The 17,628-nt window shown below is 44.6% G+C and overlaps 1 protein-coding gene across 1 annotated transcript in view; it reads left to right on the top strand.

Moving 5' to 3' along the window:
* Nucleotides 1–1,853: 1,853 nt before the first annotated feature.
* KCNH5 (potassium voltage-gated channel subfamily H member 5) overlaps nucleotides 1,854–17,628 on the top strand; it is a 148,945-nt gene continuing 133,170 nt past the window's right edge. Inside the window, exons 1-2 of the mRNA XM_068192164.1 lie at nucleotides 1,854–2,033; nucleotides 14,560–14,683. Of these exons, the coding sequence (XP_068048265.1) occupies nucleotides 1,961–2,033; nucleotides 14,560–14,683 (197 nt within the window). The 5' untranslated portion in view covers nucleotides 1,854–1,960. The remainder of the gene's footprint in view (nucleotides 2,034–14,559; nucleotides 14,684–17,628) is intronic.

Genomic DNA, 17,628 nt, shown 5'->3' with positions numbered 1-17,628 from the left:
CATCCCACCACGTCTTGCCATTTCTATCTGACGTCTGTGACATTTAAAGATATGTTTTTGGAGCTTGTCCCTCTCCATAACCTATTGTTTAATGAGTGCCACTGGAAATTCAGCAACAGAACTTAAACAAGGGATCTGAAGTTGAGGAGATGGAGCAGGGAGGATGGAGTGACTCTTGGGCATGAAAAATTTAGTGGAAAGGGTGAACAAGAAGGTGTTTGATGAAAAGGGGCATGGGAGGGCAAATAGCAAGTCCAGGTTTCAAAATGAGGTTGGGAAATGAATAGAAAAATTCAGATTGCTTGGGAGGGAGGAAGGGAATTGGGGAGCAGAGCTCCTGGCAGCACTGTCCAGACAGATCAGTCACACAGTATTTGCCTGTGCACAGCTGGGTTAGGTGAGCTACAGCTCACTTGAAACAAACAAAGGTGTTGCCCTCTGCCATCCAATTACCGGGAGAAAAATTTCCATGTACCTCGGGGCAGCGCTCAGCAGGAGCATGTTTTAAACTACACCACTCTAAGGAAAGCCCTGAAGATGCCACACCTGGGAGGAAAACAGGAATGTTTGACAAATCGGGTGTGGTTCACACCTCAAACTTGTTTTCTGTCAGCATTCCCAATTGAGCTGCTCCTGATTTGCATTTGTTTAAATGAAAGGACAACTAGACATTTTCCAGGGACAGCAGTACGGGCACCCAGGAAAGTGCTGCCCCAGCAACAGCTCCTGGTGTGGTAGAGATTTTAAACTTTAAGCTGTGGAGTGCAGGTGACCTCAGTGTGCCTTGCTGGACCAAGACTCAAGCACAGGAAGGAGCAGGTGTTGCAAGCAGAATGAAAAAATAAATAAATTGATTTTTCCACAGTGGAATGATGTCCTCTGGGAGAAGCACTGCTGCTTGTGCCAACCAGGGCAGGAGCGTGCGGCACACCGGGATGTGCTCTGCAGAGCTCGCTCCTGCTGTGGACAAACACTGATTTTCCATGTCTTAGTTCCTTCTACGATCCTTTCCTGTCTGCAGCAGCATGCAAAATTAGCAGAGGCAGAAGCAGTAGGTCGAGAAATTCCTCCCAGGATTCTACTGTCCATAGCTTTAAAAAATACTGTCCTAGTCAAGGAACGGCTGGAGGGAGGACGGCGGCTGGGTCAGGAGCAGGGCACAGCGTAGCCGGGAGCTCGGGCGTGGCGTCTCACGGCACTGACTCACCTGCTCCTCTGGGGCTCCGGCGCGGCAGAGCCTGGCCCCGAATACGTGGAGAAAAGAGGTTTCCAGCCCCAAATCCGCCTCCTGTTGAGAGGGGGGAATCCTCCAAGAAATATCGTGATGGCTTCAGGAAAGGCTAGCGGCATGTAACACGTTACGTTGCACTTTGCGTTTATCTTTTGCGGGCAAAGTGCGGCCGCCTTCCAGTGTGCCACACAAGCATTCCCGAGTGTTTTCCCTCAAGCCCAGCCGCTGGGGAAAGAAAAAAAAAAAGAACCCCAAAAAAACCATAGAACAACCACGAACAAAACAATGTACAGATGCAAAACCAGGGGGTTTGCGTGAGTTTCGCTCAGGGCAGAACTTCGCAGGGGACCAGCGCGGGGCGGGGATGCTCGGGGGATGCTCGCGGACTCCGCGCGGTGCCTCCCGCATCCTCCCCGTCCCCGGGCGTCCCCCCCCCGTCCCCGGGCGTCCCCCCCCGTCCCCGGGCGTCCCCCGGCCCGGCGGGGCGGGCGCGCAGGCGCAGGGGGGGCGGGCGCGGCGCTGGGTGCGCGGAGCGCGGCGCGGCCCCAGACCGCGCTGCAGCCGCCGCGGGGGCGCCACTACCATGAGCGGCCGCGGCCGCCCCTGCGCGACTCACGGGCACCGGGCGCTGCCGCCGCCGCCGCCGCCGCCGCCGCCGGCCCCCCCCCGCCGCCGCCGCCGCCGCCGCTGCCGCCGCGCACCCCCGGCCCCCGAGCCCGGCGCTGCAGGATGCCGGGGGGCAAGAGAGGGCTGGTGGCACCGCAGAACACCTTCCTGGAGAACATCGTCCGGCGCTCCAGCGGTGAGAGATCCCCCGTCACGCGTCCATCCGTCCATCCGCCCGTCCATCCATCCCTCCGTCCCTCCGGCTTGTCGCCCCGGCGTTGCCGCGCTGGTGGTGCCAAAGCGGTGCCTTCAAGGAACGGGATCCGCTCATCCCCTCCGGAGCATCCCCTCGCGGTCCTTACCCTGTCTCCCGGCACTTCTTACATCGCAATCGCGACTGCCAATTCGAACCTTCTTCTCTTTTTATGAGACAATAAATTGTCATCCTCTCCGCTCATCGAGTCTTTTTTTCCCCCCCCCCTTTTTCTTGTTCTTTAGTTTTGTAACAATTAGGACTTGCAACTATTTCCATTTAGGGGATTCAAAGTTTTTTGCAATTCTGTGGCACTTTAAAGTCTGTGGCGAAGGTGCCGGGAAAGCGGTGAGGGAGTGACTGTGGTTTGGATGATGGCAATCCTGTGGCTGAGCAAATGGGTAAAGAACTGTCTGCAGTTGGTCATTTACGGCTCCTCTGTTAGGTGAATATTTACAGGGCTAGTTCAGGACTGTGGCATCCAGTTATCCCTTGCTGCCGGAGTTAATTTCACCCTTTCCAGTGCAAAGCATTGATCAAGAGCACTGTACGCAGCTCCATTAAAGTTACGATGTGTTTGCAGCCCACTGTCTCTTTGGATGTGCTGGTGTAGATGCTGCTTTAGGCAAGTCCTTTGCTAGTTGCATTCATTTTTTAATGTAGTTTTTGCACTGGCTAAACTACTGAGACATAGAAGTGTTTGCACAAATGTAGGAGAGCTCGGCTTTGGGTTTTGCTAAAAGATATCTCCTTGGTCAGCCCAAGTTTAGGGCGACGTTGCCATGGGGAAGCACTGCTGTGCCAGTGTACACCTGGAGACAGGAGTGGGAAAGGTGAACAGAGCATTGAGAAGAGTTACTACATTTAGTATTAATCCAGACACCAGTGGGTTGTGAAATGATGTGGAAAAACGTTCCTTTCCACCTTTCCATATTGCACAGTGCTGGATGTACCTCCCGGCCACACCAGCGTGGTCTGGTGTGCTGGCTTGGAGTGGATTTTGATGGCAGGTAGTGAATTGGTGATTCATGGATTTTCCTCATGGGCAGGAGTGGGATGAGCAGTTGGAATTTGTTTTAAAATGTTGTGTGTTAAAATGCCAGCTTTGAATTAAGCTGTTTTTGGGGGGTTTCCTCTGTCAGTTCTGTGGTCGGCAGCTGACTCCCTGTCAAGCCCTGTAGCTGCCCGATCTCCAAGAGCTGCTTTCCCACAGTAGTGTATTTATTTACCGGAATATTAAATGCAGGTTTAATTAATAGGCATTTATATAGCACTTTCCCTCTGACAATTTCAAAGTGTTGGGTGGAATTTAATTACACTTCATGGCTCCTTGTGGAAGAGGACATACAGAGGCTTTCTCAACCTGTTCATCAAATTGTGGCGTAAATGGGGGCTTGGGGCATCATAGCTGATTTCCCTAGGTCATGTAGCATGTCGGTGGCAGGGCTGGGAGCATGGTTTGGGAATGCCATGGTTTTGTATCGTGCTCTAATTAAATCACACATCCTCCCTGTGAAAGCTCAGTAAAGCTTTGAGACATCAAAAATTGGAAAAGCTCAGAAGGCTTTTGAACATTATACTTTAAAAGCATGTATCCCCACCAGTTTTCAGCCTAGTCTAATTTAGAGCATAAATCGTGCTGATCTGGTCATTCATTCTGCTTTTTCTCTGCCACTGATGATGTCTAAGCATGGTGCTAGCTAGAGAGGTAAATATTCCCTGTTGGACACAAAGAGGAAAGTAGATTGGGAATTTGTATTTAACTCATGTAAGTTGTTAGTGTTGTGAGCTGAAACATGATTTAGTTCTTACTTTTGTCATCCAGGACATAGCCTTATTTATCCTTTATAGAAATAGTAATTTTCATTGGATTCAGTACTGTTTAATCCAAACTTTATAGTATACAGTGGAGCAAATCTGGTTCAAATATCTCCTGCCAGTGCTCGGAAGAAGACAAGGATTTGGTCTGCTGGCTGTATGCTGGGTTTGTTTTTAGACTTGGATTCACCAAGTTCCAAGGGATTTTTCATTGACAATTTGAGGAATGGGATGAAGGAAAGACTGATGGTTGTTTTTTTTAAAATACATCTTCAGCATTCCCCCCCCAAAAAAGCCTTTCTGTCACCATTCCTAGTTCAGGAACATTCTCCTTTGAGATTTGTCACATTTATGCAATCCCATTGCACTTCTTGATCATAAATCTTTTCTTGACAACCAAGAGAAGGTTTGTAGGTATGGGTAATAACTTCTATTTGGCTACAGGTACTGCTGGAAAAAAATCAGGCAGGTATTTCAGCAGATAGGCTCTTCTTCAGGTATAATAGAAACAATGGCTTCAAAATGAAGTGTTGATGGAGACAAATTACTCAGAGTTACCAGAGATGGATCCTAATAATAAAATTTATAGACAAATTTGTAATAATTTTAAAATGTGGGAAGTCAGGACTGGGAGCAGGTGTAGTAGGAACCCGGTGTGTAGGCTTGATGTGGTGTCTAGCCTGGTGTTAAAAGCAATCATATATTGAATTTTTAGCATTATTTGGGCACTTTCTCTATAGGAATGTCATGAACCCTTCCTTTTTACCTCATCTTTGACTGCTCATCAGGTTAAAATTGTGGGAGAAGCACTCAGAGGATGCAGCCAAGAGCAAAGCACCAAGGAGCTGAGCAGAAAGGACCAGGCATGGCTGTGACCGGGGTGGCCATGAAACGGGGTGACCGTGGCTCTTTGCCCTCTGTGTTGGAGAGTGGGAAGGCTGGGCTGCCCTGCTGGATGTCCCTCTCCATGCCAGGGTGTTTGGGAAGGATGGAGCTGCTGTCAGAGCGATGGAGAGGTCCCACAGTGTCACCTTGCGTGGGGGAAGAACGTCTCCTTTGGAGACAACTTTACACCTTGGAGCTTGTGGTTTTAGGTCAGCATTGAAGGTCGGTTTTTGGGCAGCATCACAGGCTGCAGGTCCTTACCAAAGCATGGGGGGGTGCATGGCAGCCTCTGCTTTGCAGGGTCTTTGCCCTCACCACAGCTGAGCTCCACTTAAGGAGAGCCAAAGCCCACGGGGAGAGTGGCTCTGTCCTTAGGGCTGTGCCTGGTGAAAGGGACAAGCAGCCCTGTCTTCAGGGTAATCTCAGTGCACTCTCTACAATCTTTTTTTTTTTCCTTTCTTCTTTTAAAGAACAGTGAAAATACATTGGGGCTTATCTGAGGCTCACAAAGATTGATACGATCTCGCTACAGCCTTGGCTCTGCCCTAGATCTTAAGAGCACCAGGTGTTTTGCTGAGCTGAAAGGTGTTTTGTGAGAGCACTGGGCTAAATCACATTAAGGTGACTGCCTTTTACTGCCATTAGTATTTGGGATGTTTAATAAGGACCATCCTAAGGGCAATGTTCTCTCCCAAGATGTTCTTAGCAGGCTGTGCCTGTTATTACTGATATTGTTGTTCACTTCTTCAGTGCATTCAGAGCTCTTCCTGATACTGACCTGTCTCAGAACTGTGGAAGCGCAGAGGGTACAGAGTTGGGCAAGTCTCTAGATCAGGCCTGGGATTTATGGACCTGTCCCATGGGCAGAGTCATCCAGCGAGATGAGCCATGCAAGTTTTTTCTTGCCTTCACAAATTCTATCAGTAGAAAAATTAAGTATTTGTTAATGGCATAATTTGCTTTTATGGTAGAGCATGAATTTGTGGAAAGGGTGACTGGGACTAGGCAGCAATCCGCAGTAAAGACTGCTAACAGTTTGGAAGAGGGGATGAATTTAGTGAAAAACTATATATAATCTTACCTATATGATAAGCGTCATCATTATTGGATATTGTTTCTGTTGCAATAACTCTTCGAAGCTTCCTCATGAAAGTGGGTCTTTCACAAAAGCATTTTGACACTGGGATGAAATCTTAGCTCTCTAAGGCTTACTTGGGAATTGCATGAGTTCTAATGAAGTTAGCATTTTATTCCTGGTCTTTTTCAGTTCCTAAAAAGCAATTCCTTCACACAGACCTTGATGCCCTGCTGGGTCCCTGTGACTGGTGGGTGAAAGGATCAGCCCTGTTCATAGGTGATTTTTGTCAAGGCGGGTTACCTGGAAAGGATGGGGGAACAAGTGTCACATCTGTAGCAATAAGACACCTCTTAAATTTTTATTCCACTGATATTACAGACAAAATAAAGTGTCTCTTGTCTCTTCTGTTCTTACTAGCGGTGTAGGGTTCCTGTCTTCCAGGCAGGGATGTGGGACGTGATGCATGTGGGCTTCTCTCCCCTATATTAAAACAAGCTGCATTTTCATCTGGCACCAATTAAATTGCACATGCTGCACAGAGAAAGTTCTTTAAAGCAAAGTCCTTCAAGTTTAATGGATGTCTATCACTTGGGATCCTCTGAGAAAAATGCAGAGCTCAGCAATCCCCTAAATCCCTGCATAAAAGCAGGATGCACCGTGGGGTGAGAGTTTCCATCCTCCAATTCAGCTCAGAAGTTAAAGAAGGGATTACCAAGGTGCTAATGTCATTGGGGTTTTCTTTGGCATTCGAAGGCACAGGGTTCCTTCTGCAGGTTCTGTGACTGCAGGGCACTTGCTGACACGTAAATCAATGCAAAGTGGATTTTTACACTGACAAGCATTACTAGATGACATATGTGAGGAGTTTGCAATTGCAGACACCCTGTTTTCCTTGCTTTTCAAGTGGGCTCGCTGAGCACAGACAGATTAAGCATCTCTGACTGCTGCTGAAACTGGGGAGTTCTGCATGGTCTAAAGTGTTTATTTTTACTTTAAAAAATAGTTATGGAAGCTATGTGTCATTTTATTAATTTAGAAACTTAGAGAATGTCATGTTGTTAGCGAAAGGAAAAGCTGGATTTCCTTGACATATGATTAGCTGATTTGTGGTCTCATTTGTAATTGTGGCCCTTCCCTTCCCTTCCCTTCCCTTCCCTTCCCTTCCCTTCCCTTCCCTTCCCTTCCCTTCCCTTCCCTTCCCTTCCCTTCCCTTCCCTTCCCTTCCCTTCCCTTCCCTTCCCTTCCCTTCCCTTCCCTTCCCTTCCCTTCCCTTCCCTTCCCTTCCCTTCCCTTCCCTTCCCTTCCCTTCCCTTCCCTTCCCTTCCCTTCCCTTCCCTTCCCTTCCCTTCCCTTCCCTTCCCTTCCCTTCCCTTCCCTTCCCTTCCCTTCCCTTCCCTTCCCTTCCCTTCCCTTCCCTTCCCTTCCCTTCCCTTTTTTTGTGTAACTGTTTCTTTTTTTTCCCTTAATTTTTTCTTATTTTAGTAATTTTTTTCTTATTTTTCTTTCTTATCTTTCTTTCTGTGCTTGGTGGGCTGGGGTGTTCCTGGGAGAGGTTTCCATCCTCTCTTCTGGGTGAAGTTTCAGCGCTGCTGAGCAGCACTTGCCACAAGAGGTCACTGCAAGAGCTGCTGCATTCCCAGGTTAATGTTCAAACCTGAGAGAAGGCAAAAATTAAATTGATTAATTTTTTTTTCGTTGTTTTGAGGAAATGTTCAGGTTTTCTTGTTGCAGTTGGAAGGAGTATGCAGCCAAAGAATAATGGCAGGAAGTGGAAATACATTTAATTAGCCTGTTTTATAGGTGCTGTCTGGCAGTGAACTGGGATTTTAAGTTATTCTCTTGGATCGCTGAAGGAGATAGGCTTTTCTGATTTGATAACATTAAATAATAGAAGATTTTGGAGTTGGTGCTCTAATAATGTACTTTTCAGATTAAAAAAAAAGACAGTACTTGTTTAATCAGCACACTCAGGGGACTGGCTATTGTAACTGCTAAGCCCTGGGTACCCCAAGTGGCCAGGGCTTGACTCCTCACCTGGGAGAGGTTCTGGGATCAGTCCTGTTGAAAGCTTTGCTCCAGCCACTGGCACAGAAAAGAGAGCACAGGGGGTGCAGCGGATTTTCTGCCCAAACAGGTTTTTTTGAGAAGCAGCCAGGCTCTGTGGAACTGCAGCCAGGACTCGCTGCAGGCTCAGTGTTTGCAAGAGGAGCCCCCAGTCCGAAGAGCTCCTGTTGCCACAATTTTCTCCTCTGGGAATGTGAAGGCAGCACTCTCATTTGTACAAAGCTGGAAGTCTGCATTCTGCTTCTCCCTAAGGCTGTCTGTGTGCCTTGAGTGAGAGCTACAGCGGGCTCCAGTTTGAATTTAGTCTCAGTACATCTATGTTGTGTTCTGCATAATTTTAATAGAGAGCAGATTCAGCAGTGGGATTTAAATGATCACTGGGATAGGTGAGGGTTAGTTTAATTCTAGGATAAATGGGTGTGTGGGGGAGAAACTGTGATCTGAATTGTGGGAAATGTCATTTTTCAGGTAATTCATAGAGATGCTCTCATGTCCTGTTGCCTCAGAGCTCTTCCTGGGGTCAGTGATGTGCCACAGTAAAGGCAGGGGCTGTTTGTGGGCTTCCACATTCCAAATGATTGTAGTTAATTTTCTTAATTTCGAGGAGGTAAATTTCAGGCAGGCTCTAATTTCTTTTCTTGAGCTCACTTGCTGAAAGCTGCTGTGTTCCCAGCTGAGTGGCTTACACGTGGATTTAATATTTCAGCCAGTGCTGTGTTCTTCATCTTCTGTTTTATTTGAGGAGCATGTTTTTGAGACAGGAAGTGGATAATTTCAGCATAGTCAGTGTGATGACACCTTGCTCTGAGTTTAGCCCTCACTGCATCTTCATAATAAGAGTATTAAATAAAGACAGCACTGGCAAGGAAAGGTGACGTAAAGAGTCAGTCCTTTGAGAGGTTTTTTTTTCAGGCAAGCAACACTTAATGTACTGGGTAAATTGGATGACACTGATGTTTTGCATGCTTTAAAGACACTGGGGAAATTATAGCTTTGTTAGAAAACAGCACTGTGGTTTTACAGACAGGAGTACAAAGTGCTGGTGGAGGTTGTGCTTCAAGAATAGAGCTTTGTCTGCAGCCAGCTCCAGAGCTGGAGGGATGTTGGTGCCTGTTGAGGCAGATTTCAGAGGGCTGTGCCCTCCAAGAGGGCTCAGGATCTTCCATGGGGACACAGCACATCTTGAGCACATGGTTGGAGTCACCACAGACAACACCAGGTATTGTCAGGGCCAGGACTCGCTCAGGAAAGCTAAGAAAATTAAAAAAAGAGAACTTCTTTAGTACACCCACAGAGGAGCACCCCCAGTGCTTTAAACAAGTCTGCAGCAATATGCTGACCCTGTGTAGTTTTGAGGAGAATCAACTGACAGCAGTTGAAGTGGTTTGGGGCTTTTATATTAGTGAAAAAAAGGCAAATTCCAGGTATTTCCCAGCCCCCATGAGTTCTGAGCTGCCTTTGCTGTGCAGTGGAAGGGTGGTAGTTCTGAAGGACAGCTCTGTGTAAAGTTGATAGAGGTAGGAATTTGTTCCAGATGGACAAGCTGCTTCTTTTTGTTACTATAATAATTATTGTTGTTTGTGTTCTGCTACTAGTTTATTTTCTTTAGAACATCTTTTCAGTCGTGTCCTTTCTAAAGAAGGTCAATTGCCAGTTTCCTTGAGAAGAAAGGGAATTCTCAAAAATGGTGATTTAAACAATTTTGGTTGCAAGTGGTACCCAAGCATTCTTGAGAAAAGATGATTAGAGACAACGTTTCTCACTTGGTTAAGCATATCTCCTGGAATGATTTAGCTGTTCTTGCTCTCCTGTCATTACATAACATGAATTTTACACTGCTTTAGGCATTTTGTTAGTTAAAAAAATTGCTCTCACACTGTGGTCTTTTATTTTGTTTTAATAACAAACACAAGGCTCAGCACCGTGTTGAGTGCTAGCTACTGCATGATAGAGTAAGATTAAAAGCTTTCTGCTCTACAGCATAGGCTGCTTTTATACAAAAGAGCCTTTTTGCAAAATAAAAGCGTGGCAACAGCAAATGCAGTGCCTTTTAAAAAATTGTTTTCCTCAACTGTGTTTTCCAACATGAAGTTTTGCTGACTGTATGCCTCTAATACCCTGTTTCCTTGCCATCAGCATTAAACCTTGCAAATAGGAGTTATGTTAGTTAATAAAAAGCCTGTCTTCCTGAGAGGAATCTGGCAACTCTGAGACAGACGAGTCTGCTGGCAGACCCTGCTTTCCTTACAGACAGACAGACACTGGTGTTTACAGGTGTCCAGTCAAGGAGCATGCACAGCCTACAGAGTTCTGATTTGGGTTCCCTACAGTGCATCACAAAGGGGAACGGGTGGGGAAGTTGGTTGGTGGAGGCAATGACATCAAGACAAGCTTACAGATAATAAAAATTGACCCTTTATCTGTAAGGAAATGGGAAGTGGACATGCACTTTCAGTGCATCGGAGAAATCCAGGAAGGATGGACACGTCACCAGAGACTTTGGGGTAATCATCGTGTGAGTTTTGAAATTAGCTGCATGTAAAAGTGCTCTCGGAGTATGAGATACCACACCATGGTTATCTGGATCCCAGTTTCCTGGAGTTTCACCATGTGCTGGATCAGACCAGAGTCTGTCAGAATTACTGTCCTGCTTTCAGCAGTGACCAGTGTCTCGCTGACCAGTGGGGAAGTCCCCAGCTTGTGTAGAAAAATACTTGTGAGATTAGGAGCTTCACAGAGAGAGATCTTCCTTTCTGGACCACAGCAGGGATATTGCACAAGTTTTGGTTTACAGCACCTTACAGCTGATATCAGCTGTATTTATGCCCTGCCATTCATAACTTTAGCTGTCCTTGGCAATCCCTGTTGCGATCTTGCTGTGAAATTGTGACATAATTAAAATAAATTCATAATTAAAGTAAATTCTCCAATAGAACATATTCTTTCAAAAGACTTGTTTGCAGAATATAGCTCTTGTCTATTGGATCTGAATATGGCTGTGGAGATCCCAGTGCTGGTGCCATGCCCATCACCCTGCCACATCCAGATCTTTTGCTGGCTCCTTTTCTTTTTCTAAGGCCTAAAACACCCCTTTTATCTGTCAAAGACTTGAGCAGGGAAGGAGAGGTTGCCTCTCCCATGAAGGGAGTCTGAACACCTCCATTCTTGGCTTCCCTGTGACAACTGGAGATGGAGATAAAATGAGGTTTTTTCCAGCCCTTTTCTCTTACACCTGGTTCAGGCAGCCAGCAGGAAATTGGACAGAGTGGAATTTGCCATAGACTTGTGGAAATCATAATCAAAGACACAACTGTGATGACCTTTCTTAGCCAGGAAATCATGAATCTGAACTGTGGGAATATGAATGTCAGGCATACAGGATTTACTCCAGAACTGGCTGTGGATCCATCCTCATTGGAGGGAACTGCAGAAATGGACTTTCAATGAGTAGTTAGTGGTGATAACATGATTTTATAAAATTATGGTCAAAACCAGAGTGGTTATCTCAAAATGTCCTGTCATTCAGTACACAGTTTGGATTTTTACAGCTGGATATGGACTGGCTCATGTAGAATTAAATCTGCATGGAGTTATGATTTGTAACTGTAGAAATAGGGAAGAATTAATTGTCTCTTGATTGAAGAAAATAATGAGTCGTGATAAAATATAAGGTAGGTTAAATACAGAGGGTTCTGTGAATACTGAGATTTAGGTACCCAATAAAACCGAAGGGTCAGACGCTGACCTGTTCTTGCTCCAATTTTATCAAGTTGCTCAGTGAGCAGCACCATTAATGAAACATGGATTTCTGTGGTTTTGTGCCTGCACTTGGATTTATTGGTCTCTAACAAGAGGCAAACACTGATTCAAGATTTTCCTTTGGCTGGAATTGGACACGCACACACACACACACACACACACACACACACATTGATAATGGACCTGGCAGTGCTGAATTTGCAGTGCTGAATTTGCAGTTGGGCTCAATAATCTTGGACATATTTTCCAACCTAAAAGATACTATGATTCATATTCCTCTGCTGAGCATGGATGAATGAGATTTGCTTGCTTAGAAGATAAGGGTAAAAAAAAGAAGCCAAGTTAGGTAAAGGAAAATTCAACAGGACCAAACAAAATACCTTCTAATATCTGGTCAAGTTTCTAATACAAATATTAGAGATCTGATCTAACCTTAAAAATTAAAATTACTAATATCTACCAAGATGTTTCTAGTGTCTTTTTAACCTCAACTTTTATAGGATTTAAAAGAAAAACAAACCCACAACAATTTGTCAATAGCTTGGCTTTACATTTTGTCCCCTCCCAAGTTTCTTGTGGATTTGATCAGTTTGGCGAATGCCTTATCAAGTATTTTGAGACCCTCAGGTGCAAAGAAGTATAAAATCCATAGAAGACAAGCATCAAATGCTATTTGTCTGGCTGCACCACGTATCTTCTGCTGTGTGCTCTGTTTCCTGAAACAGTGACGTGGTGGGAATCCACAGCTGAGTTGATGTCTGTGGCTGGGGAGGCTTTGCAGGAGGGTTGTTTGCTTTTGGCCTGTGGCCCTCTGGGGAGCTCAGGGATGTGCAGAGCATCCCTGAGTGCATCATTGCCAGGCTGTGCCCTTTGTGTCGAGGTGTGTGAGCAGAATTTCGGCCAGAGATGGTTCTATAAAGACAATCTTTCCAAATTTAACTTGCAACCTTGTTTTGTTTCCCTGTGGGATGGGAAATTCAGAATTGCTGATGCTCCCAGCATCTCCAGCTTCTGGAGTGTGGTGGTGATGGGGTGGCAGCCATGGGGAGAGCCCGGGTTTGGGGGTGTCTCCCCTTTTCCAAAGTGGAGGTGCTGCTTCATGACAGAAGGAAAGAAACCTTGCAACTGTGTTAAAGTGGTAAGATAAAAAGCAACTCTTTAATGAAAGCTGCAAAATACGGTGCACAAATATGGCTCTGTGCACACGTGAAAAAGGATTTTCACAATTTCTAGAAGGTTTTTTAATTAGTATATCTGGCCAGTACATCCAGTAGGAAATCAGTTACCTCAGTAACACAGCCCTTTGGAGTTCCTCCCGGGGCTTATTTGCCCTATTTTCTTGTTATATCTGTTAAGTTCCGGTGGAAAACAAAATGTCCTTATGAGAAATTCTCTCCTTAAGTATAAGATTAAACAGAATTTTCCAGAATGTGTTAGAAAAGGGTTAGCGTATTATGAGAAAGGACAGGAAAAATATTAGAAAGTGGACACATATTAAAAATCTGCAAGGCTTCAGATATATGAAAATATATAAAAAGCTAAAAAAATCTTTAGGTGTCAGTGGAGATGCAGGTGTGGGGGGAATGCCAGTACAGTGGGATGAGCTCCAACAAACCCTTTGTTCCCAGGGGTTTGAGCTGGTGGAATCCAGGGATATTTTATGTAATGCTCAGGCTTTACTCAGTGTCTCCTGCTGTTTGTAGCGAGGGCATCTTCCTGTGAGCAGGAAAGCAAATTTTAAAATTTGACATTTAGGCTTAAAGAATATTTGTGATGGCTCCAAATAAATGCCTTGAGCATAAAAGTGTTAGATTTCACAAAATCTAAACTTCTATTTCTCCCATTGGTTGGCTTTTAAATATTGTAAAATCTGCTTTTCTGTAGAAAATCCAATAATCTCCAGATTATTCTTTTCAAAATTCATGCTTATAAAGAAAAAAGATAGAGACACTTTTTTAAAATACATGTTCCATAGTCAATAGAATAATATTGGCAGAATGTACAATCCAGTCACAGTTATAAACACTCTGAGTAGGGCATTTGTAGCTCATGCAAACTCTGTCACTTTTATTCATAAAATCAGTATGCACACCTGAGTAAACGTCTTTTGTTGTCATAACCATTCTTTTCTATTATGAGGAAAATTTGTAAAAATATCCTTTTTTTCCTCCTATAAGAACTGCTGAAAGGAACATTTCCTGTAATTTTTGTGCAGCAATGATTGTTAATAGTTACATTTAATAGCTTTTTAGCACCAGTGAATGGGACCATATAGTTCCATAGCTGTGGCTGAAATTGAAAACTAACAGTAAAAATAAAGAAAACATTGAAGATTACCATGGACTGCAATTTTAAAACATCTGCTTTCCCCAGCGTCACCTGGTACTCTGTCCCTTATCCCAGGGATGCTGGCTGTGTCCTGCAAAACAGACTCAGACTTGCCAGGAAGAAAAAATTCCTTCTCTCAAGCAAAAGAATCATTATCAGCTTTAAGCACGCATACAATTCCACGTTTAAAACTCAGCTTGCACGTTAATTTAATGTTGCTTTCAAGATATCTATAAAATTAAAAAAAACCCATGCTATCTTGCCTAGATGTTGTGAATAAATGAATGCTTTCTAAATTGTTAAAGCATTGGGGCTTATATTGGTGTTTTGTGGTGTAGGAAGCTACTTGCATTACCAGGAGTTATCCTGTTTGACCACAAATTCTTTTCAGATGACCACTTGAATTTCCCTCTGAAACGTCAAGGTAGAAATTACTGTCACAAATAACTCTGCATCTGCTGTGTATCACAAGGAGGATTTAATTTTACTTTGCCACTGACAGCAGCCCTTTCTCTCTTTTGCTCTTTGTCCTTTCAGAATCCAGTTTCTTGTTGGGAAACGCCCAGATTGTGGACTGGCCCGTAGTTTACAGTAATGACGGATTTTGCAAACTCTCTGGATACCACCGAGCTGACGTCATGCAGAAGAGTAGCACCTGCAGGTATGCCCATTGCCTTTTTTGCTGCCTCTTGGTGCATTTGGAAACTTTTAATCTGCTGGGAAGAACGGTGAGGTTTTGAGGAGAAAGGATTGAGGTAAGAAAGGCATTGTTTTGCTGATGTTGAAGTCTTATAAACAGGCTTTAAACGAAATTTATACAACTCATAACTTATACAGAACATGGTAAAGCACCTTGAAATTTATCCTGGCTAGTATTGGTGAGCATGTGCTCTAGCTAATGATCCAGTACAGAGAGGGGGGTTTTAGGTAATATAGTTCAAAGGCACTTTTGCTAGATTGTTCTGAGTTCTGCTGTTACATGCCAGGAGGCAGTGGGCTCTTCTGTAGCCCACACTGGCCCCTATTATTAAACATACACAGAGCCCAGTAATGCACAAAGTGCATCTTTATTCTCAAGAGAGTGATTAGGCTGCTGATATATTTACTCTAAGCATTGCAGCTTTATGGCTTTTTTCTTTTATTGGTGGTCTTTCAGGAGCAAGCAGCTGTGATTTGTGGCTGGATGTGCATTTGAGCTGTGCCTGCTGCATCCTTTAGAAAGAGATGCATTTGGGGAAGGACTGGCTCCCTGATGTGTGTGAATGTATGTGTGAGCAAAGCAAATGAGGGACAGGGGCAAGAAGGGAGGGCTGAGATACAAGTTTGTATAGGTTTTCCCTTTCTGCCTTTAGGGACTGACCAATTCCAGGCATTGGGGACAGAGGATGGAGTATCTGGAAGTGTTCAAGGCCAGGCTGGATGGAGCTCGGAGCAATCTGGTCTGGTGGCAGGTCCCTGCCCATGTCAGGGGATTTGGATTTTTAAGGTCCCTTTCAACCCAAACCATTCTGTGATTCTGTGATGATTCTGTGATCTACAGAGATGATGGGAGATGATGCTGCCATACACTGGTGATCAGCTGATGCTTCAGCTGGCAGGAGCAGGGTGGGCAGGGAGCCTGTCCCTGGATGGCACTCACTGCTGTCTCCAGAAAGCAACATGTGCTGGTGTGTGGTCACTGCTCTCATCTGCAGGGAAGAGGAAGAGGAGGAAGCAAGGTCTGGGATTGCTCTGTGCAGCCAAATGTCCTCCCAGGGGCAGGAGGCAGGAGATGGGCACATGCTTTTGAAATGAAATATTCATTCACACAGCAGCAACAGAGTCAATACACTCTGTGGGGCCAAAGGAAACAGCCTGATCACAGCTTCCCTTGCACACTTTCCCCTTTTCTCTCTGCCATCCTTTGTACTGAACTGTCTGTGTTTGCTGTGAGCCAGTGCTTTTATAGCCCATGCCCATTAAAATAATTACAATTACAGAATGGGATTGTAGGAAATTGTTGAGGAAGGGAAGGTTTAGCAATGCCTGTTTGATAATGATGCATATGTGCTTCAACTATTGAGGAGACCAAAAGGTCTGTTCCATCTGGGTGCTTATTGTGAATGTGATAATCTCCTGTTGCCATTTATAAGGATCCTGTTTTGAGCTCATTCAAACAGGTCATTGAGGTGAATCGTACAAATCGAGGAGGAATTACTGTGGAAAATGGAATTGGTAGCAAAGATTATTTTTTTCTTTCATCTTCATTCTAGACACCCACCTCTGGATTTTGAGGGGTACCCTCTCCACACTCAAAGCGTGATCAACACTGTTGTGTCTGTCTTTTGGACAGGTTGGATGGGGCTTGATCTGCAAACTGATCTGGTGGCAGGTGTCCCTGCCCATGGCAGGAGGTTGGAACAAGATGATCTGTAAGGTCCCTTCCAGCCCAAACCATTCAGGGATTCTATAAGTTACATGAGCAGAGAGATGTTTCTAGCTTTTTGGGAGACATTCCAGACCTGTAAGAACTGGACAGATTTCAGACTGAGTGAGAGCTGGACAGATTTTTAGTGTAGGTAACATGGAACATGCAGCCTTCCAGAAAATTGGAGCTGCTTTCTGGTGAGAGATATGGAGATGATTGGTCTTAAAGGCAAATGGTTCCTCATTAGACTACTCAGCAGAATGTTATTGGAGGTTTTTTTTTTGATATCTGAGGTTATTATTTACAGTATTTTCTGAGTCAGGCTCCCAGTCCAGTTTTGCTATGTTATGCCCAGATTATGTTGCATTATATATAAAAATTGCTTTATATGCAGGGCTTGATTTATTCTTCTAAGACAAGTGCTTTGGGCTAAGAGTGCTGTGGTGCCACCTTCTAATTGCAGGTTTTGGAAAGGTCTTCTTTTCAAAGCCAAAAATCCAACCAAATTAAATATACAGATACAAACAATGTATATTTAGCCCCTGATCCAGGTAGTTTTTATTACTGATGAGTGTGATAAAGGACAATTTATAAATATTGCAATGTTTGGTCAATTGGACTCAGGCTATAAGTGCTTCAAAATCATCTTTCAGCCATACTTTTCTCCTGGTAGTCCAATGAGAATTCACTACATTCTCTTTCCTACCCCATCCCCTACACTGGGACTGTTCATATGCTGTGTAGGTGTGGCACTCATGGACATGGTTTAGTGATGGATGTGGCAGTGCTGGGTTAGCAGCTGGATTTGATATCTTGAAGGTCTTTCCCAACCTAAATAATTCTGTGGTTCTGTGATTTTAAGTCCCAGATGGTCTTTCCTGATATAGACCACAGGGAGGGATGGATCAGCTGAAGGCACTGGTGGTGTGAGTGATTTTTGTTCCAGCTCAGGCAATGAGTTAGTCCTGTGTCAGGCTGGTAATTCCTTTGCTTTTGTATTTCTCTCATCTTTTTAATCAGCAACAGTATGCTCACTGGCAGGAAAATCACTTAGAAATCCCTCAGTATGAGTGCCAATCTCCTTAGTTTCACAGGCACTATATGAAAAGTACATTGTACATACAAGTCAGGCTATACTGGGTGATGGGAGTTGATATGTGTTCTTTCTGAGCTCACATGGCACTCAAAATTGCATGTGT

This window comes from Anomalospiza imberbis, chromosome 6, assembly GCF_031753505.1.
Source record: "Anomalospiza imberbis isolate Cuckoo-Finch-1a 21T00152 chromosome 6, ASM3175350v1, whole genome shotgun sequence".
NCBI lineage: Eukaryota > Metazoa > Chordata > Aves > Passeriformes > Viduidae > Anomalospiza > Anomalospiza imberbis.
The sequence above is the reverse complement of the archived record's forward strand: the minus strand, read 5'-3'. Positions and strand labels throughout refer to the sequence as shown.